Source organism: Pterocles gutturalis, unplaced genomic scaffold (assembly GCF_000699245.1).
Source record: "Pterocles gutturalis isolate BGI_N339 unplaced genomic scaffold, ASM69924v1 scaffold38761, whole genome shotgun sequence".
NCBI classification, from domain to species: domain Eukaryota; kingdom Metazoa; phylum Chordata; class Aves; order Pterocliformes; family Pteroclidae; genus Pterocles; species Pterocles gutturalis.
Genome location: NW_010106954.1, coordinates 40262 through 64093, shown reverse-complemented (window position 1 = coordinate 64093; position 23832 = coordinate 40262). Strand labels below are relative to the sequence as shown.

General features: G+C 47.9%; 2 protein-coding genes across 2 annotated transcripts in view; both read right to left on the bottom strand.

Annotated features, from left to right (window-relative positions):
• Positions 1-1777: 1777 nt before the first annotated feature.
• FAM83C (family with sequence similarity 83, member C) lies at positions 1778-7698 on the bottom strand (the record flags this gene model as incomplete). Its single annotated transcript, XM_010087942.1, has 2 exons — positions 7032-7698; positions 1778-1945 (listed from the first exon to the last, which is right to left on the bottom strand). Coding segments are annotated over exons 1-2 (759 nt in total), but the record flags the coding sequence as incomplete, so codon positions are not given.
• An 8051-nt stretch (positions 7699-15749) lies between these two features.
• The window catches only part of LOC104472322 (ubiquinol-cytochrome-c reductase complex assembly factor 1), a gene marked incomplete at its 5' end in the record, with an annotated part of 45148 nt that continues 37065 nt past the window's right edge, over positions 15750-23832 (bottom strand). Inside the window, 3 exons of the mRNA XM_010087940.1 lie at positions 15750-15884; positions 18603-18716; positions 20134-20211. Coding sequence (XP_010086242.1) covers positions 15750-15884; positions 18603-18716; positions 20134-20211 — 327 coding nt within the window. The remainder of the gene's footprint in view (positions 15885-18602; positions 18717-20133; positions 20212-23832) is intronic.

Sequence of the window (23832 nt, the reverse complement as noted above, 5' to 3'; positions counted from 1 at the left end):
TCAGCAGATGGCCATTCGAAAAAATCCAACAGTTCAGTCTTCTGCTGTGACTGCTGCCTGTGCCCGATGCACCACTGCGGGATTTGCTGGAGTCCAGCACCAGGATCGATGGCAGCAGGCTCACACAATGCTCTCAGAAGTAAGATGCTGGAGGGAAAATTGCCCCAAATTCCCCATTAAATTCCAAATTGTCACCAATTATTCCAAATGGCGATTTACCATCACATCCTGTCACAGCTCAGAGCCAGGAGGAATAAACTATGCACGCTCATCCCACTTAGATGTGCATATCAAGCACGTATGTTAATGTACCGCTTGAGGTGCACCAGCTGAAGAGGCACTTCACATGGAGACCTGCCAATGAGTCACTGCATGGGGGAGGCAAGTGGTAATTAGCCATTCAAGCACAAGACATGACATCAGACCTAACAAAGAGACATAGACATCTCCATGGATGTAAACTCGTCCTAATTTTAATTAAAAACAATGGCCAGGCTCTTGGATACGAATGCAAATAAAATAAATTTTGGAGAGAGGGAATTTATCTGGATCCACCAGGTGACTTCAGTGATGCAGTTGTTTATGAAAGCAAACATGCTCCAGCACGAAGCAGTTTTCCCGAACAGTTGCCATCCCAAGAGGCAGGATGACATGAGTCTGGCTTGTGAGAAGCAAGGAAGGGCAGAGCATCACCAGCATGGGGGAAGAAGGAAACCCCTCTGAATTAATCTTTGTGTAGGCAGGTTAAAAATGGGGGTAAATTAAGACATTTGTAACTGCACCTATTTGGAATGCTGTCAAACTTTTTTTTTTTTGCATTTTCCCTACCCTGTTTTCTTAGTTTTGAGGTAACTGGATAATTTCCAAGCGTTCCCCATCAAGGGAAAACCTGTGAAATTGGTGTCTGGAAGAGAATCAGTTCTCCAGGGAACCTTATGCACTCGGTGAAGGAGCACAACCCGGATTGCTCGCCTTTGCAGGACAAGTGACAACAAAAACCCAACTGCCATTGATCAGTGGTAGCCAGAAAGGCCATATGGGGACAAGCAAGATACTGGGGTGCATTTCTGAGTCTGCAAGTTCCCAAGAGAGCTTGCCGTGCTGACACATCAATTTTTATTGTTTGCCTGCTCCGGGCACCACATGCCACTGCTGATGGGTGCCCCAGTGAGTGGGGAATCAGGCTCTTCACAAAGCCCTTGGGAACCCACCACTGGATCACAGAGCCTAAAAGCAGATTTTAACATGAGATTTTTAACATGTGGTTTTACATAGAGGCAGTGCAGCAGGGCTAGGAGGAAATGTTTTGCATGAGGACATCTGGAGGGACTCACAGCTTCCCTTCCCCACCCAGCCACTGCACTACAGCAGCTCTGGCCAGAATCTGAACTGAGCTCAGGGATCCGAATTATGAACAGTTTACATCTTGCAATTTCATGTCCTAGCGCAGAGGCTGGGAGGGGACAAGGAAAGGAGATGATGCGGGTCCACGTGAATGTAAGTTTTCTGTTCTGCCTCTGCCCACATGCACCAGCCCAGCAAAGCCTTGACTTCACACTTCTTGTGTGCGAAACTGAAATGAGGACCACAAAACATCAAGATATGGGACTAGAAGGCTCCTCCACTCCTTCCCCTGTGCTTGCAGACAGATCTCGATTTCCTAGACCAAGCAGGCATGGTCTGTTAGCCTGGGACAGCGGGAGAAGGGAGCCAGGCAGAGGGAACAGAACAAAGGGAACATGGTTTATCGATTCGAGGTGTGTGACTGAAAACTTACTGGGAAGCTGTCCTGAGTAAGAGCCATTTTATTGCACATTTCCACAAAATGCTTCAAGTACTCTTCATCCAGGATCAGGTAAACAGGGACGTGCCGTCTGCTTGAGGCCTCCAGCAGGTCACACAGTATTTCCATGTCTGTGAACAGGTCCATCACAATCGCTATCACCTAGCCAGGAGAGAAGAGGTGGTGGGGAGGGGGAAAAAACAAGAGACTGTTGAAATCTCATGCCCAAGTGAATTGTGCCTTAAACTATGAGTTAAGTATTCAAACCTCCTGAGTTACTGAGTGTCTGCGGGCACATGAGTGGAGATTGCTTCTGGACCTTTGTGTTTAACAGCCCTTACCCCACCACGGCAGATAAAATAATTTTTAATAATTATGAAGTTGTTCCCCACCCAGCTACCTCCTGTCTCATCTGTCATTCACAGAAAGAAATCGCTGAAAGGGTAATGCGTGTGCACAAACTCTGACTATCACTGATGCAACAAGTATGTGTTGCCTTAAGCCAATATGCCAGAAATACAGCATGTGAGCAGAGGAGCTGAGACTGACCAAAGTCATTATTCACTCGGTGTGAGTGACTCCATGGATGACCAGCATATTACTATAAAGAAGTAACATTTTTTTCAGGAAGGACACACTGCCAGGTAAGGGAGAAGGTATCTTGATCAAGTATGTACATGTCCTTGTTCCAAGATTACATCCTAGGGATGACTAGACAAAACTGTAGAGTAAGGTGTGTGGGAAGGATCCCTTCCCTTTCCCTGCTGGCAGCACTCCAGCCTTACGAGGCTCTGGCAAACTCTTCTCCCCTCCTGAAACGTGCCCATGGACAGCAGAGTCAGCCCTGGAAGAGCTCTGAATGCATCTTCAACTTCCCAAATTAATGCTGCTGCTGGGCTATCAGCGTTAGGTACCGCTGAGACCCCCACAATGAAACAGGGCTTCCCCATGGCTTTCCACACCGGCCGTCACCCAAAGACCAAAGGCGATTTAGACAAATGACTTTGATGGGCCACCCACCTTCTAATGGGGAAGCACCAAGAAAAAACTAGAGCCCAAACCTTGCTTGTGTAAGGCCTCAGGAAATTCCCTCTCAGCCACACTTGCCTCACCATATTCCAGCTCAACTCAAGCTTAGGTCTGAGGCAGGCTTGGCCCTGGAGGCAATCCAAACTTGGCTTGGGAAGTCACCGTGATGGAGTCAAAAGAGGCTGATGCTGCTCGTGCCCAGTGTGCACAGCAAGCCCACACCACGTCTCGACCAGTGCTCACAGGCTTTGGCAGAGTTTGGGGCTGTTGCTTGCCCAGAATCAGCACTGTCAGTCTGCAGCGATCCCCGTGTGAGGGACGGGGCTGAGCGGGCAGCAGCACGGCCGCACATGGCAGCGTGTGGCACAGAGTCACCTGTGGCACCCGGAGCCCTGGGCTGGGTGCAGCTGGCTGCCAGGCAGACTCGCATCGCCTGGCAGCCTCGTGGCAGAGCTCCGGCATCAGCGCGGCAGAGCTCCGGCATCAGCGCGGGAGCAAGCGCCCCAGGCAGCGGGACACCAGCTTGTGCAAGGCGGGTGGAGCCGGCATGAGAGTCCGACTCATGTTTTCCAAAGTGGGTCTTCGCTTGGCATCAGGAGGTAGAACAGGCTACGGCTCTCTTCACAGCCTCCCCACGTGCGATCCCTTCCCAGGAGGGATTTAGGCAGAGCTGCTCCTGGCAAGCACCCACGGCTGATGTCAGGCAAGGCTGGCAGCCCCACGTGCGCTGCAGTCTACAGCGGGGAGAGCGGAGGTTGTGCCCTGCCACAGCCTCGCGTGGTGGAGATGCGGGCGCCCATGGTGGGGTGGCTCATTCTAAGCATGGGTGCCACCAGACAACTGTCACCATTGCCTCTCGGTACACAAAGCAGGCAGCTCTTAGAACATCAGCTCAACCTCAAAGCCAAGAAGTTTTGGGGGAAGAAGACCCTGGAAGTCTTCCCCTTAAAGCCTCCTAAGAACATATTGTCACAAAAGTGAGGTCTAAAGCCTCAAAGATAAGTTCCAACAGTTGTATAAAGCAGTGGAAGTTAGATGCCATCTGCAATTCAGGCTCCTGACAACTCATTTCTCACATTTTAAAGCCTTGAGCATTTCAGCCCACCTGGCTTTACAAACCCAAGCAACATACATCCAGTGCCTCCAGCCCCTCGGTTTCCGTGGCGGGAGCTGCAAGGCTGGGGCTGGCTCAGAGCATCCCTGCTCCTCGCCGTGCTGATCACAGCCTCCCAGCCCATGGCACAGCCTTGGCAGGTCAGGACATTGCAAAGACACAGCTGCCGCACCAGCTCTGGAAAATTCACACCTTGCCATTGTAGGGTTAAATCATGACATTTCTAAATCCACTTCTGGAAACTCTCAATTCAGCAATTACTGCAGTCATCACTTAGGGAATTACAGCACTTACCAGCACCCCACTGGGGCTGCCATCTGTCTGGTTTCTAACCAGCACAGCTGGTTTGACTGGTATTTGCCAATAGCAGTGTGGTTTTGGTCATTACCGTCGTGGTGCCATTTGAAGTGATAGATTGCTTCTCTGGGGGACCATCAGGGACCCTTCTGCCACCGCACGTACATGCAGACACGCAGCCAGTGTCAGAGTTGTACAAGAGGGGCGAAAAAAGAAGCACGGACAGTTCCAAATAAATTGGAGCTCATCCAACAAAAATGAAATTGTAATAGCATTATCAAATGAAAGCTAAGGTGTGGCTGCGCTGCATCTTCTTATGTCTGCAAAGAGAAAAGCTCCAATCTGAAAATACATCTTCAAAGACAGCTGGTTAAATACAGCAAAGTAGAAAGACAAACCGCACCAGCAAAAGGTACCAATAAAACAAATGCCCGTTTTGCTGATTTGTCAGTACAAATACGCTCTTGCAAAACACGTCAGCTGATGTTGTTGTGTATGACTCCACAGGAGAGAACAGCAAACAACATTTCAAGACACACATCCTCCTGTCTACAGGACCCAGGAAAAGCATTCAGGGATCTCAACATGTTCCCCACATCTCACCAGCACTGTATCCCCCTTCTTTGTTAGGTGCAAGCACACGGGGGAGAAACACTCCGAAGGAGGGATGTATGACACGAACTTAAAGTCTCGTGGAGAAAATAGTTGAAATGCAGAAACAGCAGCTGAAAAGCAAAAAAAGTAAGCGGTTCTCAGCACAGCTGCTACTGGCACCTGAAGGAAAAGATGTTTTTACCTCTGGTTGCTCTTCTGTCCTTAAAAGACAGAGAGGTATCATCCTTTTGGATGGTTTGATGAGCAAAATGGCTCAGTAACTACTTAAAGATGTGTAATGGGGGTTGTGAATTAGCTGGAACTGCCATCAACCACAGGGCTGATCATGGGCAGCACTGGCAAGAGCTGCCAACCTAGAAGCCAGTAAAACACCAGTAATAAACCAATAAGGTGGTTGAAAACTCATTCTCACGTTTCATACCCAGGCAAAAACACTGCGTGAATATCCCCAGCTTGAACAATAAGGGCTGAAGATGGTCAGTGCTTTTTCAAGCCAAGTAAAAAAAGTAAACAGCTCAAAATATACTCAAAGTACAATAAAGCAGCTGCTGCCCGGGCAACCTCCCTGCAGCTATAGAGAAGTTCCTGAGAACTGAGAAAGCAGCCAGATGTTTTTCATGTGGTTTAAAGGATCATAATATTGTCAGAGATCCGGGACACGTGCTAAGTGACAAGGGGACATTGCTTGGTAGTCATTTACTTTGTGCATTCTGCCATGACTATGTCTTAATCCCCATTGCTGAAGGTGATGTAGGGTGTCACCGGACTTTTCAGATCATTTACGATATCATAAGTCAGCTGCCTGCAAGGACAAACAAAGCTTTTTGTCACTTACTTCCTGGACAAAACTTCCCGTGTTTGCCTACAAAGGTGCAATAGGAGTTCAGGCGTTAAGCAACGGCTGCTTCCAACTGAGCAGCAGCTTACCTGGCAAAACAGCCTTCTTCTGGGCAAAAGACAAAAAGATCCCTATTTACCTCCTATCAGGCCCCAGTGTCAATGTTCTGTGGCCCTTTGGTGGTGTTACGGTGCTGCACAGCAAGCTGAGCTGCTGCCTGGCCCCAGTGTCATCTGCTGGGGACAACGTTGCTCAGCTCTGCGGTGACGGAAGATAACAGCTCAGGCTGCCTGGACACGGCTTATGTTCTTCACGCAGTCCAGGTTTAACAAAGCTTTCTCTGCCGCTTTCTGCACTAGGCAGCAATGAATGGAAGGAGTGACTGTGGCGTTAAATAAGAAACTACTGGAGTGATAAGAGAAACTGCCTAGAAGCTGCCTGGTTAAAAGTGAACTTTGCACTAAGAGTTTCCTCAATATCGCCACATTATTGAAAAGAAATACTGCGAAAGAAGATTAACGTGGAACAGATGAAAAGAACCATGAAGACAACAAAGACAATGAAAGTTGAAAAATGTCAGAGAGGCAGCTGTCCGAGCTGCTGCTTTAGCACACGGTACAGTGGCAAAGGAAAAAAGAAACAAGGAGCATAATTCCCGGAATAAACTAATGCCGGGATTGCACTTGGTAGGCAGGTATTGTAGTCACCCAGTTTTTATTACGTCTGAGGGTTGGCAATCTCTACCCAGCAGAAACTGTGCGACGGGGCAGAACGGGCTGATCTTACTCATCCTCAGAGAGGCAGAGACATCAAGTCTAGAAGCCAGGATGATGTATTCTAACCTACTTCAAACCACAGGCAGGGATTTGCCGTCCCACAAAGTTTACTCAGTTCCTACGTTCTCCCGCAGCAACTCACCAGCGGTATCCTCGTGTCCCGCTGAACGTGACGGTGACGCCCAGGTGCTGAGGACAGCCCTGGCTGTGCAGGCTCCCTGGCGAGGGCAGGAGGGCTGGCTGGGGCAGAGGACAGCTCAGCGCCGAGGCTGCACACCCGGCCACCGCCGCTCACTGCTCCAGGCTTTGGGACTGTGCCCTGCACACCCAAAATACAGCCGTGGAGTGCCTTGAAGGGCACTGCCTGCATGACACGAAATCCCAGGCGGAAAGAAATTACAGGAAAGGAAAGGAGCAGGGAACAGTTACAGATGTGCCAGAGAACAAGCAATCACATCATGGCAGAGTCTGGAGAGCAGCAGCAGCCTGGAGCGTGTGCTGGCCAGCTGCAGGACCAGCCACCAGGACTCGGGTGCCGTGGCACAAGACCCCACTGCAGGGACACAGCTCTATACATACCGTTCGTGCCCGGCTGATCAGAGACCGGAGCAAATCCTTAATGCTGTTAGCTTTGTTTCTTTGGAAAATCACAGTGGCTTGAGTCTGGCCAGAGGTGGTGAAGAGCGGCGTCCCTGGCCACCCCAGCTCCAGTTCTGGAGGGTGCACATCAGACATGAGCGGAAAGTAGGTGCCAGACGTTAGTTCAGAGTTGAGGGAGGCCCTGTCTCCAGTGTCTGCATCGCCAGGGTCAGCCTCTTTGTCCTTCATTGCACGGGGATCTGGAAAGCTTTGGTTTCTCTGCTGGCTCATGTATTCCATGTCCAGGGTGGAAAGAAAAGGCAGCTCCCGCTCCTCAGCGATGGCGCTCAGGTAGCCGCGTTCCCCCTGCTCCAGAAAGGCGTCGATGGCAAGCCTGGCTGTCTCACTGTGCTGGAGCACCAGCGGGCTGGGCTCCCTCCACCACGGCTTCTTCAGCTGCTCCAGGCGGGTGTTCAGTGGCCCAGACACCCCTTGCTGGCCCCCATAGCCGCGGTGGAACTGGGGTCTCACCTCTACTGCCAGGTAGTTGAACATGACCGGAGCTGTTGGTGCTAAGAAGTGGCTCTCCATCTGGATTAGTCCTCTGTCCAACTCCGGGTCTTTTCTGGCCCTCTTGCACTCCTGAGCTCCTCCCAGCAGGTTCCTTCAGGACTCAGCATGAGCTCCACTCCTCCGCTTGGGAGTTAATCACCAGGTACGGCCGCCCACTCCGGGGAGGAGCTGCCTTTCCCCGGCTCCCTCACTTGCCTTCCTCAGACGCGCACCTGGTACTCGGTGCTTAGAGTGTCCCTTCTGCCAGGGGAGGAAGATCAGCTCTTCAAGCTGCTCCTTCCCTTTCCTTGTAACTGATTCATGCACTGCCCTCCCCTTCCCCGCCGAGCGGTCCCCACCCTTGGCCAAGCAGGCTCGAACCTGTTTTGTCCCTCATTGTGCTCAGAGTGGAAATGCAGATGCTGAAACTTGTTCCTGCTTGAAATTTGTTCCAAATCAAACACGCTTCTCAGTGTCAGTTATAATGAAACACAAATACCCCAAGTGGGTAATCAGACTTGGCCCAGAAAGTTAATTCATCCCTGAACCAGAGCTCAGGGTCCTCCTTAGCATTCCTCGGCAGCCTGGGCTCTGCTGGACCGGCACCCGGAAGAGCCGCCAAAGCACCAGCTTCGGTATCACAGGGTCACTGTGGCTCGAAGCACAGAAGGAATCTGACCCCAGCTCAGCTCTGTAGCTACCACAGGCGACAAGAGCAATAGCTCATGTGGTCTTTTAGCATCTCCCTGGAAACCCTTCAAGGAAGGGACATTCCAACTGGGGAGTCTGGTGGCATGTGAGTGACGATACCATCCACGTGCTGGGTACTTTGGGATTAGTCAACGCCAGCTTCCCAAAAGCGTCATGGAGCTATTTTTGGAGAAACAATACAAGTAGACACTAATATGGGATTTAAACCACTGTGTTAGGAACCCACCACCCAGAACACAACGCAGAACAGGAAAAATTGTGCACAGGAGGCACAGAGGAGCCCCCAGACTGCCCGGCAGACCTCCCCCACCCCACTCAGCTCACTCGCCCCGGAGCTACTGCACTCCACGGAGGCTAAGCAGGGGATGGGGAACCGGATCTCATCAGCTAGCCTTTTATCTACGAGCTACAAAAACCCTGCAGATTGAATTCATCCAGGCTAAATTAAGTTGTCCAAAAGCTGGATGTCTGCTCTCTAATCACCAGGCTCTGGCCAACAGAGAGCCAGAGCCATGCCCAGGTGTGAACCAGCACACTCACACGCCGAGTTCTAAGTCAGCTGGGATGAATCATGTCCCCAAGGGACTGTCACTCTCCATGGACTGCAGCTGGAGCAGGGTGACTCGTTTAGATGAGCTGTCTGGTCTTTAGAGCCCTGAAGTCAGAAGGAACTCTTACCAGGACTGTGCAAACGGCGAGAACAGAAGCGAAGGAACATTCCATCAGGAAATTCCAGTTGGGTGCCAGAGCCGTGCTGCGATGCAGAGCAGGGGCAGAGCCAGCACAACAGATAGGGGACAAAACTATAACAACGCTGCTGGCACAGAAGTGTTACAGGTTCAAAGAAGTGTTGGAGCAGCTTAAAGAGTAACATTAACTTAAACTGCGAGGTGAACAGCCAAACGCAATGTGAGGAAGTTTGGGGAAAAAACCAAAGGGAAGGGGCTGCAACGTGATGGGCCCTGTTCTGGAGCTGCTCTGCCAGGGGGAGAACGTCACCGTGGTGGTGACGTAAAAGAAGGGTCACATCACCCTACTTTTTACCTTCCTGAAGAGCTGAAAAGAGTGTGAATTTTTAAAAAGTCATCAAATGCGTGTTTTCTGCCAGAGAAACAACTGCTGCTGATTCTGTGAAGGGATTCCCGCCGGGGTTTGGTAATGCTCTCCTCTCCCTCCCGTAACTTCTCACGGACCTCAGCACGTGAACACACGCACGGTGTAAACATCTCCAGCCGAGCTCTTCAGGCTGGGCTTCTTCAGCGGTGGTGGGGAGAGGCAGGAGATCTCCAGGGAGCTGGTTACCTCGCCCTGCAGCAGACACCTGGAGCAGGACCGGTGAATTGTGCCGCGGAGGAGCTCATCTCCCCGCAGCGAGGAGCCGAGCGCAGGCTGCGCAAGCCAGGGGCAGAGGTTTACCCCGCAGATGTCTCAGGTGAGAGGAGAGGTGTCCCGTCCCTGCTGTGTGCCGCAGAGATGAGTGTCGGGCACTCCACAGGCCCATTGGCCAACACAGGATGTGGGAATCGCATCAGCCAGTTTCTGCCACCTAAAAGCAAGGATCTTATCTGGAATTATTGCGTACGCACCTTCTGCAATCAAAAGAGAAAGACAAGGGGAAAATCCCCTCTGGCTAAACACACACACCAAGTCCACGTCTGCAGGCAGCCCTCCTCTGGCTGATACCTGAGCTCAGTCCGGTCCAAGTGTCAGGCTAGGCGCCATTCCTGGGTCCCACCGCAGATGTTCTTGGAGCTCACCAGACACAAACACCTTGCCTGGGCTTTCCACACAACGTACCCGCTGCTTCCTCTTCAAGCACCAGTGGAAGGGCGCCTGCCAACTTGTTTCACGATCATACAGTCCTTGGAGAGCGCTCACTCGGGAACACGAGAAGCCAGATTTGCTTTTTCCCCCCTCTCTCTCTTCATTTCAGACTGAAATCCACACCTTCCACCACAAAACGTCCTGGTGCTCAAACACCCTGTCTCCAGGCATTTCTGGAAGCACAGCAATGTTCCACTGTGCAGAATCCTCTGGCCAGATGCAGACAGCAAGCGCAGCTGGATGAGAAAAGTCCCAGTTTCAGTTACTGCACCAAGATCTGTGCCAGCACCGACCTCCCAGACAGAGCAGGGCAAGGTCACCTCCTTGTGACTGAGGTTCCTGACCCTGGCATTACAGAAACATTCTTCTAAACACAGGAGCTGGACACAAATTCCTTGTTTCATTTTTTCCATTCCTACATGAAGACCCTTCCCAATCAGGGGACAGACAGCTCTGCATCCCCTCAGCTGGAGGAGGGCACTGGACACCAGTTCCCAGCTGGAGGCCAAGTGATGGATCTGACGGCTAGTGACAGCAGGGAGGGCTCACACCCCACCTCCTGCGCTGGCTCCCTGCTCCGTGCTGTACCTGGCACACAGGTTCTTTCTGGTTGGACTCAGGGTTCCCCACCACCCCTGTGCCATGTCAGGAAGCAAACGTGTGGCCATGGAGTCGGTCTGGTGGCCCTTCGAGGCCCAGCCCTGAGGGTGCCGATTCACAGCTGTCACGAGAAGGGCCACAGCGTGCCCCTTCCCTGGCTGCTGCCCTGCACCCAACGTGTGGAAAACCACTTCCAGACACCTCTTCCTTCTCTCCTTCCAAAGGAAACACACAGAATCAGAACCGGGCATTGTAACATCAACGAGCCTAGTTACCGGCAGGAAGAGGGTACGAGGGGAAGGATGTGGGACAATGAGCAAGTCCTCAGAAGATGCCTGGCTTTGACAGGATGTGGGGCAGCCCAGGAGGCTGGCAGGTGGGATGAGGAATGAATGAGCCCAGCTCCATCTTTTAGCCAGTGACGTGTTATGTTAATGAAGGCTTTGCACGTGCAAGACTCCCGGGTTCCTAAATATGCACGGAGGAGCTCCTGCCTCCTGGGAGAGCTGCAGTAGCACCCGCAGGATCCAGCCACAGCAACAAGTTGCAGGGTCCTCCTCCACGAACATACCTGCACAGAACAGTAAGAGCAGGACAGGAGATATCTCTGGTTCCTGCACACGATTGCTTACACTGGTCTGGCCCAGGTCCCGCGCGCAGATCTACTGCCACTTGCCCTAAACTCCCTGGCTGCTCCCAGCACGTCGCATCTGGAGCAGCCACTGACCGGTAACAGCAGAAGGTGGAATCGTGCTTGGGGGAGCACCTGCTCTGCATTCCCAGCGGAAGGACGGGGCCCAGCCGCCTCTCCTGTCCCAGAGACGAGCAGAGAGAGCTTTTGAATGACTGTGAGCAAAACAAGCACTCCCTCGGCATGTTCAGCAGCTTCAGAACACACGGAGGCGGCACAGGACAGCCCTGAGCACCTGAAGAAGGGCCAGAGCTTAAAAAATATCTCACCAGAGGAGTCTGGGAAGGATCATGAGTCTATTAATATGCAACTGCCCCATAACCGTGCAGGAGGCCAGGCAGCCCACAGCACCCGCGGGTGATGCTCCCTGAGCGGGTAGAGAGGTGGATCCTGCACCAGCCCAGCACCAGCGCCTGCTGCTCTCCCAGGCTGAGCCTCAGGGGCTTTCCTGTGTCCTCGCCAACTTTCCCAGGCTTCTGCCCTTTCCTTGACTTCTCAGACCTTCAGGAAAGGACAGACGGCGCCGAGGGCCAGGCTGTGCAGACGCTCCACGCCCAAAAGATGGAGATACTGCTCCCTGAGGCATGCCATGGAGTGGCAGAAGTACCAGCACCCAGGCTGCAGGGAGAGGTGTTAGTCCAGCCTTAGGACACCAAAGGTCCAGGCAAGCCCCGCGCAGCGCTGTGCAGCAGAAAGAACAGGGCACAGCATCTTGTAGAGGAAAGAATAAAAAAGTCTTGCTTAGAGTTTATTATACAAGAAGACAACAGAGATGGGACAAAGCGGGGCAAACGTGAGGAGGCAGACGGGGAGGGCAGGAGCCTCTGCAGGGGGGAGGCTACTAAGAAATCAGCTGCCACCAGCATCATCCAAAAATACCCCATGTCCTAGGCTGAGACCAAACCCAAACACCTGCACTGGCGCCTGAGGAGCTGGGAACTGTCACACCAGATGACCGCTACACGCATGGCACAACTCTGGTAGCAGAAGAGTTCAAAAGACACTCGGTAATTGCTGGGTATTAAAAGAAACATTTCCGACTCCCAGTGCTGGTATTTTCATCTTCCTGGAAGAAAGCACACACAGTCCCGTTCTGGAGCTCAAGACAGGCAATGAACTGCTCGGCATACCTGTGGAGGGGATCAGCAGGCTGCTCCAACTGCTCAAGCAGTACTTCAGCACAACTCGGGGATGCAGACGACCTTTGCCACGTGCTCAGGATTAAACTCGTCCCACAGAAATGCCTCAAGTCGACTGCACCAGGTCGATGTTGATTTGAATTTCTCTGCAGCGTTTTGGAGTGTGGAAAACTGAGAGTGGGTCTGGTGTGGTTTAAGCCCAGCTGGCAGCTGAGCACCATGCAGCCACTCACCCAGGGGGATGGGGAGGAGAAGCAGAAGAAAAAAGGTTAAACCTCATGGGTTGGGACAAGGACAGGGGATATCGCTCACCAACTATGGTCATGGGCAACACTGGCAGATGAGGGTGGATGATAAAGCGCCCAACCTAGCCCCTTCCAGAAGAAATGTGCATACATACATTCACTTAAAATGCAGTAAACGTTCCCAAGCCAATGCTCTGAGACCACTTGCAAAAACCCAGTAGCATAAACAAAGAACTGTCCACAAGCAAAACACCTTCAATCATCCCCTCTGTAAAACCTGGAAAATGGGGAAAAATGGGCTTTACAATGTTTGGTTAAACAGTACTGTACACAGGAATCACTTTCAACTGCTGAGCATTTGCTGCTGTAATGCTTGCAAGGTGCAGATTTTGGTACTGGAAATGGATTTCCAGTCTCACATGGACTCTCAATTCTGGTTGTAAAGATTTCTTATATAGAAGATATGGGCAATGGCATGTTCCTAGCCTATTGGCATGCACCTCTCCAGGGGAAGAGGGGTCATATTCTACATCAAATCCCATCTCCTGGTTGGAATGGCTGGGAAGCAAAGTCTTCTCTTGTCCTACGTAGCCTCCAGTGTATTTTCCTCTCTAACAGATTCCCCTCTTAATCCATAGACAGTTTCTGCCTTATTCTCTTAACAGACCCCGCACACTTCTGTCCAAAACACCCCTGAGTGCTGGCTCAGCTCTGCAGCAGCAGGGTGGCTGAAGGCATGGAACAAGCAGAGAGCCACAATTATAGGTTTTTATTCTCATATTAATAAAAAGTGCAAAAGCAGATGCCAATGCCCACAGTCTGGCACCACGATTGCTGGAGCCTCCTGCCCACAAACACGGGAAAGGGTTCGATTTTGACCTTGTGGCTGTCCCACGTTCAGAGTACCAGAGGCATTGTCATCTCCAGACCAGCGGTCCCATGGATTCCAGCAGCTTGCCGGCGTCACAGCATCAGCAGCACAGACGCTACGCATGATCTCTGACTTGCACTCAGCACCAGGCTGGATGGTGGGTATGCCCAGTGCCGTGTTCCCATGGCATGGATAACACGAGTCCAGGTTTAAATTACATAGCAGGAAAGGGGTTAAAGTTTAAATGACTGTTTTGTATATGAATTAATGTACGTAGCTTTGAGCCAAAATATCTACCATTAATTTTTCCACCTATTTCAGGAGCAGTAAGATACACAAAGTAAAGTTTATTTTGGTACTTGGTATACTTCACTCTCATTAAAAATAAATTAATCAGCAAATTCCTACACAGCTCAGCCTTCTTTTATGTAAATAGAAGCCAGCTGTAATGAATTACAAGGTGTTATTATCTCACACACACTGTATAATACTTCACACATAAGAGGTTTCTCTGCTTAGCTCAGCTTTCAACAAAAGCATCTTAAATAAACTGCAAGCAAGTTGTTTGGTCTGTAATGTTTTCACAGAGAAGGGATACACCTCACACATAGAGGGTTTCTTTACATGACTCATTTTATAACAAGTTAAACTGAGGAAGTTCGCCTTGGAAAAAAAATAACAAAATACCTTTTTTATACGCAGAAGGCTCCCTAAGAGAAGATTAAAAAAAAAATGCAAGCCAGTGTTTGAGAGCCTATATTCTGCATCCCACTGCTCTTTACAGAGAGAAGGGATGTCAAATATCCCCCAAAACACACAATATGAAGAAAGCAACTTCAGAAGGAAGAACAGTCACAGCCAGGCACAGTCACACTTTCACCAGATTAAGGATTCACAAATTAAGGATTATCACCTTTGACTTTTGTTTAATATTTGTATCAGAAATAAGTCCTGATATTATAGTGTTTATTCTTAGCAAAACAAGCACGGCACAGAAAACACACACACACCAATTTTACCCAGGCTGACATTTATTATTGACTAGGATTTTGACAGGAGAGAAATGAAAACTGGTTTTGTCACTGACCTGGATATACCCTAGTGAACCATCCGCCTACAGAGTGCACCTCAGCCTCTGCCGATTCAACCCGCAGAGCTCTCGCTCCTGTGATTACAGTGTTGGTGTAGTTTGCCTGCACAGCCACAGCAAGTTGTCACTGGGGTTGATCGGTCTCGTTAAGAAGCCCTGGAGCACTGCTTTGGGGGATGGAGGACAGCATAGTCCTGTCCCATGAAGAGCCATGGACAGAAACAGGGATGTGCTTTTCATAAAGAAACTCTTAGACCACACTCTAAAAAGAATATGGAAATCAGCAAGGCAGACTGAAATACCAAGTACTCTGAGGCAGCTTTTAGTGACAGCTCAGCCACGTTTTGGACTTGATTCTCATTAAGATGACTGGAGTCACAGAGGATTACTGGGGACTGGGCATTACTCTTTGCATCCTCCTACTTTGTGCAACAGAGAGCAGAGTGTTCCTAAAAAGGATTTTCACAGAAAACCCTTCAGAATCTGTTCAAGCAATTCTTAACTCCACTAAAGCCAAAATGGACCATTCCATCTTGATATCAGGCATTTAAAATACATTAACATCTAATACACAAAGCTCAGATTTGCATCCACAACCACACAGTGAGCACAGGAACACCGTTGTGTCTCTACATAGCAGCCCTCCAAAGGAGGCAAAGGACAGAAATGTCTTCTTGAGATAACTAAGTCATGATAAAATACCTGGTCTCCTAAAGACAGAAGGCAGATCTTTCAATTTGTCAGCAAGGACCACTCGGTGCCATAAAAAGGGCAGAGGTTCTCAAACCAACTAGCATTTATTTGCGGGTGAACATTCATAAGAGTACAGCTGTCCAATTTGCTACTGAGTCACCACGGATAGAATATCTAATTAAATATTTTCTTTTCAACAGCAGATTTTCCTCCCTGACCTCACAGCCTCAGCCCAGTTCAATTTCAGGCGTGCTTCCCAAGCTGATCTGACAAATTGATAAAAACGTCAGGCGCCGGCCCTCTCAGAGTCCTTCGTCATTGTAAACAGGGGAAAGTGGCTTGAGGATGCTGCGGGCGTTGCTCTCCACCAGCGGCCGCCAGCTCACCTCGCCCGTCAGCAGCAGGTCCTCCCCGCTCAGCGCGTCCAGGTGCTGCACCTGCAAGGACAGGACGTTAGCGCAAGGTGTCCCATCACCCATCCCAGTTCCTCAAGAGCTAAGCAAACGCCTTGCTTTCCGGAAAGAAAGCACAACAAGGAGATTCCAGTATGCTTTGCCATTTGGGTGAGGTGAGGTAGACCTAAAAAGATAATTTAGGACTCCTGAAGCGTGATGGAAAGGCTAGGAGATAAGTATCTGCAGATCCACTGGAGCTAACTGCGTAAGGACTACTAACACCTTAGCTAATGCGTGCTCTGAAAGTTTGGGAACAGGACAAAGAGGAGCCACGCAAAGCCACCATGAGTCATTTCATCTTCACGGCAGTTAATTCAGATGACACACTGCGAGTACCATCACCTACGTGGAGCGCTCTCATAACAGTGGTTTCACACAGACCGCGGCTTTTCACTGTAGAGAAAAGCCTGATCCGCAGGGAACACCTGAGATTTAGAATATAAAAGCACATGAGCTGGAGGAGATGAACGTGGAATGAACACTCATTCCTGCAATAAAAAAAAAACTGGGATCAAACAAAATTTTAAGGTGCAATATAAGCACAATTTTAAAACCTCTTGCCACACAACATCGGGTTAACTTGCTGCCACAGGAGACTAAACACGGGGAGGGGAGGAAGTCCATCGTGGGTCAGTAGAAGACAAAACCACCACCTCAGGCTCAGGAAGTCTGTGAACACAGGTTGCTAGGAGAGCTGACCAGGGAAATAGCACACATGCCTGCCCTGTTACTGCATTCTTCTCTGGCATCCACTAATAGCCACTGTTAGAGACAGGAGCAGCCAGAAATTGTGGGAAAGACCTCCTACACAATGTTTACTGGAAACAAAAGACAATTTGACAAGGAGTTTCTCAACAAAGGAAAGAACATACCAACAGCCACAGAGGAGCAAACCGAAGAGCCACCGAAGCACAACATCCTGCTTCTGCCAGTCACCAACAGCAGCTTCCCCAGGAGGAGTTAAGTACAATGCATGCACACAATGTTATTTTCCTTGTTTATTTTCCCTCCCTCCCAAAATTTGTTAGTTCGGGGATTTTGAGCCTGAACTGGTTGTTGTGGATTTAACAGCCTTGGACAGATTTCTCCTCCATAAACCTTGCCAAGGGCTTTGGAACCCACGTGCACCTGCAGCATCCCAAACAACCCGTGGCAACGTTAGGTCCCCGTGTTCCTGTATCAGTGAACAGACTTTCCTTGCTCACCTTTCCTGTGCCTTCAAGATTTCCCAGAGCTGTCTCATATCCTCTCTCAGCTGTTTTTCAGGCAGGAGATTCTACTCATTCTACTAAAGGAGCTGTTTCATGTCATCCTTACTGCTCTCCTCTGAGCCTTCTCCAGTTTGGTTTTTATCTTTCTTGACACTCAGAACCCAAACCATACACATTACTCAAGATCACCAGGGTACCATGGATTTGAAAAGTGGCATGACAATGCTATTTTATTCTCTATTCCTTCCCTAGTAGTTTTTGTTTTACTTTTTTAAAACACTACAGGGTGCTGAGCTGACATTTTGATAACACAATGAATAATCTCAAGGACTCATTCCTGTGTGGTAACAGCCAGTTCAGAGCTCATCAATACATATGTAAAGCTGGGAGTGTTTTTCTGGAGTGCACCACTTTGGAGTTGTCTGCAGGAACGACCTGTTGGCCACAGAAGCTGTGCTGATTCTTCCCCATTGTGCCACATTTATCTGTGTCCTCACCGCATCCTATTCAACCGCTGACAGCTTCTGCCCTGTCCTCTGTGTCAATACACAGAAGTGTCACAAATTCCCCACTTGGCAGCAAACTGTCCCAAATGACATACTTTCTAGAGGTGTTTGCTCCCTGCCAATCTGCAGTTTTAAACCTTCCTACAGCCTCACCGATGTTAAGCACCAGCAACCTTAAGCATTAAAGTTTGTCCCTCTTGAGGAGCCCTGCAGCATTCCAAAAGCATCCTCAGTCCCTTACAAAGTTCAGCCCTTTACTTCCCATACCATTTGCTCAGGTGTGCACTGAAATACTGTCTCTCCAAATCTCTACCTGGTCCTGAAAATAGTATTGGAAACATCACAGAGAATGCTGTTGGGGAGCTTCTGGTCTTCAGTTCTCCGCCCAACAGCCTGCACTCTTCCTCCAGCGCCGCTCTCACCCCTCCTCTGTCTCTGGTACCCAGCTGGACTACATCCTACCAACATTTCCTAGAAACCTGGTTCACGAACCTCCTAAGACTTGAGGGGACAAACGCTACTTCATGTTGTTTCCTCCAGGGAATAACTGAAAGAAACAGAAATAATTCTGGAAAACAAAACCTTTCACTTCTTTCCCACAAAGATCACTATGAGACTTTCAAGCTCTGTGCACTATGTCATTATGAAGAGGATCCCAACTCCACAACATCAATTCTAATTCTACAATGAGCTGCAGCCCGCTTCTGTCCCATTTTGTCAAGCCCCTCCACAGCAGAGGTTCAGAAGAAGATGAGCAGGATTGCTTTCAATATTCTGTGAACTCCTCTGCAGCCATTTTTCATCAAGCTGCGATATCAGCCAGTTTTTATGTTTTTACCTTTTTCTCCTTAAAAACAATCACTGAATATAAAAATCAGTTATATTTGAGAACTGAGCTGCACAGTATGCAAGCAATAAAAATAAAATATTCCATATTCTAAAGGAGAGAACACAGAGGAGCCGCGCTATGAGCTGTAGTGTACCTGTTTGCGCACATATTCTACGAGTAACTCCAGATGCCGAGGGTCCTCACAGTTCCTGTTAAAAAGGTTTCTCCAAAGAGCTGCTGCCAGAACATGATCATCAGACAAGATTCCCTAAAGGAAGCACAGAGGGGGATTAAAAACTGCACAAGAAGAGGGTCTGAACACAAGACAACCACGTTACTCTACTTGGCAACTGACAATACTGGCTGTCTCCAAGCCCACAGCAGCTATGGACTGTACATATGAGGCACCAACATCGCTCCTTCCCAGAGTGGAAGAACAGCCCTGGCCTTAAATTCATTTACAGAGAAGCCTGTAACAAACATTCTGGCAAGTTAATTTGGAAAAAAAAAAAAAAGGGTCAGGGTATTCCTAATCTAGGAGTCGATAATTGCATTTCTATGTTATGAAATCTTGACCATAAAAATTTTGGCCTTACAGAGCAGACAGCACCACCTCACAGACCTGTGTGAAGCCCACAACACTTGGAAAAAGAAAAATTAAAGGACATTCAATGCAATGCTGCAGAAATGTAGTCAGGACTTTGCTATTTTGCTTTGCTTTTCTATTTTTCATTCTAAATGAGAGAGAACTTATCATCAAGAACTCTCTCATTTTTTCAGTTAAATCTAATATTAAATTTGGCTTATACAAGAACCACATCCCCGAGTGCTTTTTGTCTACTTTATCTCCCACTTTTATTGTCTTTTTAGATTATGTGGTGTTATCACCACAGTCTCGTAACTCCTGTCTTCTGCTGACATGTTTGCCAAAGGGAGGACTTAAAATATTCAGTTAAAAATAAAAAAGGTCAACATTTGTTTTTAATTTAACTAGACATTTTGTTTCCAAAGAGTGTTGACAAAAAGAGAAAAGGAAAAAAAAAACCCACAGACAGACACATCCTGGCTATACTTAAAACTAGATTAAAGACTTGAATGCGTAACACTGTCCACAACTCCACAACGTTTCCATTTACAAGATATTAATAATGCAAATCACCATGCAAAAAATATCACCATGTGAATAAGAAGAGTACCTGAAGAGCAACACCCCCTAGAGCAAAAAACACAACTACTAAAAGAGATGATGTAAGCGTATTTTCTTCTTGAAAGTCCCGCAGACACTTGTGCTGTGGTGCTTTTTGCCTCCCCATATTGTTAGACACTCCCTATAAGCACCCTCTCACACAGACTCCCTACAGATTCCCTCTTTGCTTTCACAGGATAGCCGAGTACAACGGGATGCGGAGGGAGGAAATGATTTATTGATGGTCAAGCCGTGCAAAGAACATCCCTCCTTCCACGACCCATGGTTTAAATGAATATGCTGTGTGCTTTCTTTTTTCTTAACAGCATTAACTAAAGGCATAAGATGATGGCAATAACTAAGAAGTCTGCTTCCATAACGTAACATTTTTCCAAAGATAAGTATAGCAAATGTTTTACGCATCTGGAGCACTCATGGAGCGCTCGTGAATCCGATGGCCTATTTGTTCTTGCACATTCTCTGAAAGCATTCTTCTTACCTCATCGTATCCAAAGAGAGCTGCATAGAAATTTTCTACCATACTTCTCATATCTTGCTTTAGAACAACAGAATTAATCTGAAAAAGAAACCAGAAAACCATCTGTATAGCCTTTAAAGAGGGAGGTCATCAGAAAATCCGCTCAGTTTCACTCTAAGTAGGCAAAGAAGAAACCGTGCCTCGGCCACGAAGGTTCGGATGGGCTGTAAGGAACAACGCTAGTCCAACGTTTCAGAACACCATGCATACAGCTCCGTTAATGCTGTGCAGAAATGAAAGTCAGTGTTACTCAAACATATGAACGGCAGAAAAATTCTCAGCCAACAGCACTGACACATGGCAACAGAAGCGGAGGAAAAAATGCAGCTGGGGAAGGAGTGAAGGCAAGGCTGTCCTTGCAGTGGCAGCACAGGCTAAGATAATGAAGGCTCCTCTGAATTTTAGCTATTAACCAGGTTTTCCAGACCTTCATTCATTCACACAGGTCTTTCAGAAACTTGTAGGTTTTTCAACTTTTTTTTTTAAAGCATGGGGATGTGCTATTCCAGTAGAAGTACTGTAACGCTGAAGCTAGAGGCACCATCCCCACCACCGCTCCCTTTCTTGTCACTATTGACTCAATCAGGAACCACATGAATTCTGCTCCTACAGCATCTCCCTAGAAGCTCAGACTTACTGGTTTTTGACAATGACTACATTTCTTTCAGAGTTTGTGATGATCCAGCTGCTTCCCCCCGTGCTGTGTCACTCAGTCCAAGCTCCAAACTGACTTTTAACTGAATTTAACAGTTGCTTACATATTCCCTGGTTTGGCCCAAGCCCCCTTTGGCTGGCAGAACTGACCCCAGGGGAGCTTAAGACGGAACCGAAAGGGATGAACTGCTGGGTCCAGGGTGATGGCTGAAATTCCTCGCGTGCATCTCCCTCATACAAACTGTCTCTTCCTTTTGCCTGTACCTTTTACTTCTATCAACACAATGATTTAATAAATAGCTCCTTTCCGGAGGGCTAAGCTATATTTCAGTTGGTAAAGCTTCTTCTTTATATGGACTTTCATGAGAGATCAAAGATACGGAGCATTTCTTTTCTAGAGATCTCACACACAATGTAAGTATAGATGACAAAGACCACTATTTTCATACCTGCACACTAGCAGAACACTTATGAGACTGCACCCTGGAGACAGGTTTTACAAAAAAGAAACTGCAAACAGGAATACAGGTAGGACAGCAGTTCTGCTACGGAATCAGCACCGCTCTCTTTGTTGTACAGCTTCTCAGAAGGATGAAGAAAAGCTGTGAAAACTCACTTATCTAAAAATCTCACTACTTATGACAGCGTGAACCACATGTCCTAAATACTCCCTTAGTATCCTTAAGAGTACTCACCTTGGTAATTACGCAACAGCTTTTCTATCAAAATTCAAATTAGTTCTTGCCATGCTAGCTAATCTCCAGTTCAAATATCTGCCGTTAAAGCACTATCTTTTTTCATCTGCTGATTTTTATAGAAACACATATAGTGCAAAGACAAGGAAAATTCCTTTAATGTCAGTTATTCATATTTTTCCATTAATATAAACTATTAAAATTCATGCAGATATTTTATAGGCTATCAAGATTTGGAGACTGGTTATTACTGAATGTTTAAAAAAAGAACTAAACATAAGAAATCAGAGGGTTAAATGATGACTGCAACTTCTGTAATGACTTAATTAAATTTTTATTGAGTACATAAACTATGATGTCATTTCTACCCAACCATGCTCAAACTTTCTATGCATGTCAGAGATCGTGGTTTTTCTCAATAGAACATACTTCTAAATAAGCTGCACTTCTACAGCTCTAATAAGGGGGAGCAGGTCTCATGTAACACACTCAATAAATTATCCTTCCATTTTAAACAAACAAATTCCATGAGTTATTATATATTTGCCACGCACTTTTTATGACATAATAAAAATGTTACCTCAAGGATTACTTAACACATACTACAAATGTTACAGCAGGCAACTGCAAGGGGCAAAGAAAACAAATAGTCCCATTACAGAGACAAGCCCTGGACTATACATCCCCAGGGAAGCAGCTTTCTATACTGAAAACAAAGAGCAGCAGCTTTAAGTTCGAAAGAAATAGATTGATGAAGGAGATAACCAAGTTAAACAAACATGGCAATAAATACATCTTAAAAGACAAACAGTTTAAAATATAAAATATGACTTTGGGGATGGAGCGGTATCTTACACAATAAAATTACATTTAAAGGAATATTGCAGTTTCTGAGGATACAACCAGCATTGCTTCAGTACAAACACTGCAGGAAAAAATCCTTCTTTATGAAACAAGAAAAATGAGAAAATCCAAATCAGCATTTGTTGGAAACGTTTCCTCTTTTTAAGCTTGTACATTCTCTTACCACTGCCAAGTTTCATGATCTGGTTGGTCATGATTCTGCTGACTCTTCCACAGTTCGTTATTAAGAAGAAAAACTGCTAGACAATTCCAAGGGAGTAATTGCTAATAACAAGAAAAAAATCAGTAACATCTGGAGCTCTTCTAGGGACTCAGCCCCTTTGCCTTCTTTGGAACAACCCATCGCAGAGCTGTCACCAGAATAAATTTATATACTATCGCCTAAACTGACACACAGAACTGTCTTAGTTCAAAACAAAGAATACATTTTCGGTACATTTACAAGACCTTTAAAAAAAGGAAATGAACAGCTAATGTATCTTCCGACTACATGTCACAACTCTTCATTGAAAGACTCCATGACCCCACATTTGCCTGCAAGACGACTGCAGCATACAACTACTGCGTTTTCATTGTTGTATTGCAGTAAGAAACCTCATCTTCTGCCTCAAGGAGTTCAATACGCACCATTCAGCAGGCAGCTGGTGAGGCTTTCTCCTATATCAGGGAACTCACAGAACCAAGTCTCAGTTAAGGTTTCGTGTTCTAACAAAATTTCTAGGAAAGTAAGAGCACGCTGCTCTAGAGTATATGCTGGATATGCATAAAATATCTTATGCATGGGCACAGTTTTTAAAGAGAAAGCTGCTACAGGATTAGTCCACATTAAAGTCTTCTGTTGGATCGAGAGCATTCTTTCGTAATCAATCTCCTCATCCCCTCTTACCATGCTTTGGTTCACACTGCAGAGAAGTCTCAGTGTGCACAAACTGGACAAGGTGCTCTAAAGCGCTCCATCTGCCAACAGGCACTTTGGCCATGGGATCACCCTGGCACCAGTGCAAGATAAAGACCATCCCTGTGGAGCAGGGACACTGGATCACAGAGTCATAGACTGGTTTGGGTGGGAAGGGACCTTAAAGCCCATCCAATCCCACCCCCTGCCATGGGCAGGGACACCTCCCACCAGCCCAGGTTGCCCAAAGCCTCATCCAGCCTGGCCTTGAACCCCTCCAGGGATGGGGCATCCACAGCTTCTCTGGGAACCCTGGGCCACTGCCTCACCCCCCGCACAGGAAAACATTTCTTACTAATCTCCAGTCTAAATCTCCCCTCTTTCAGTTTAAAGCCGTTCCCCCTCGTCCTGTCCCTGCACCCCCTGATCCAGAGCCCCCCCATCTCTCCTGTAGCCCCCTTTCAGCACTGGAAGGTGCTGGAAGGTCTCCCCGGAGCCTTCTCTTCTCCAGGCTGCACACCCCCAACTCTCTCAGCCTGTCCTCGCACGGGA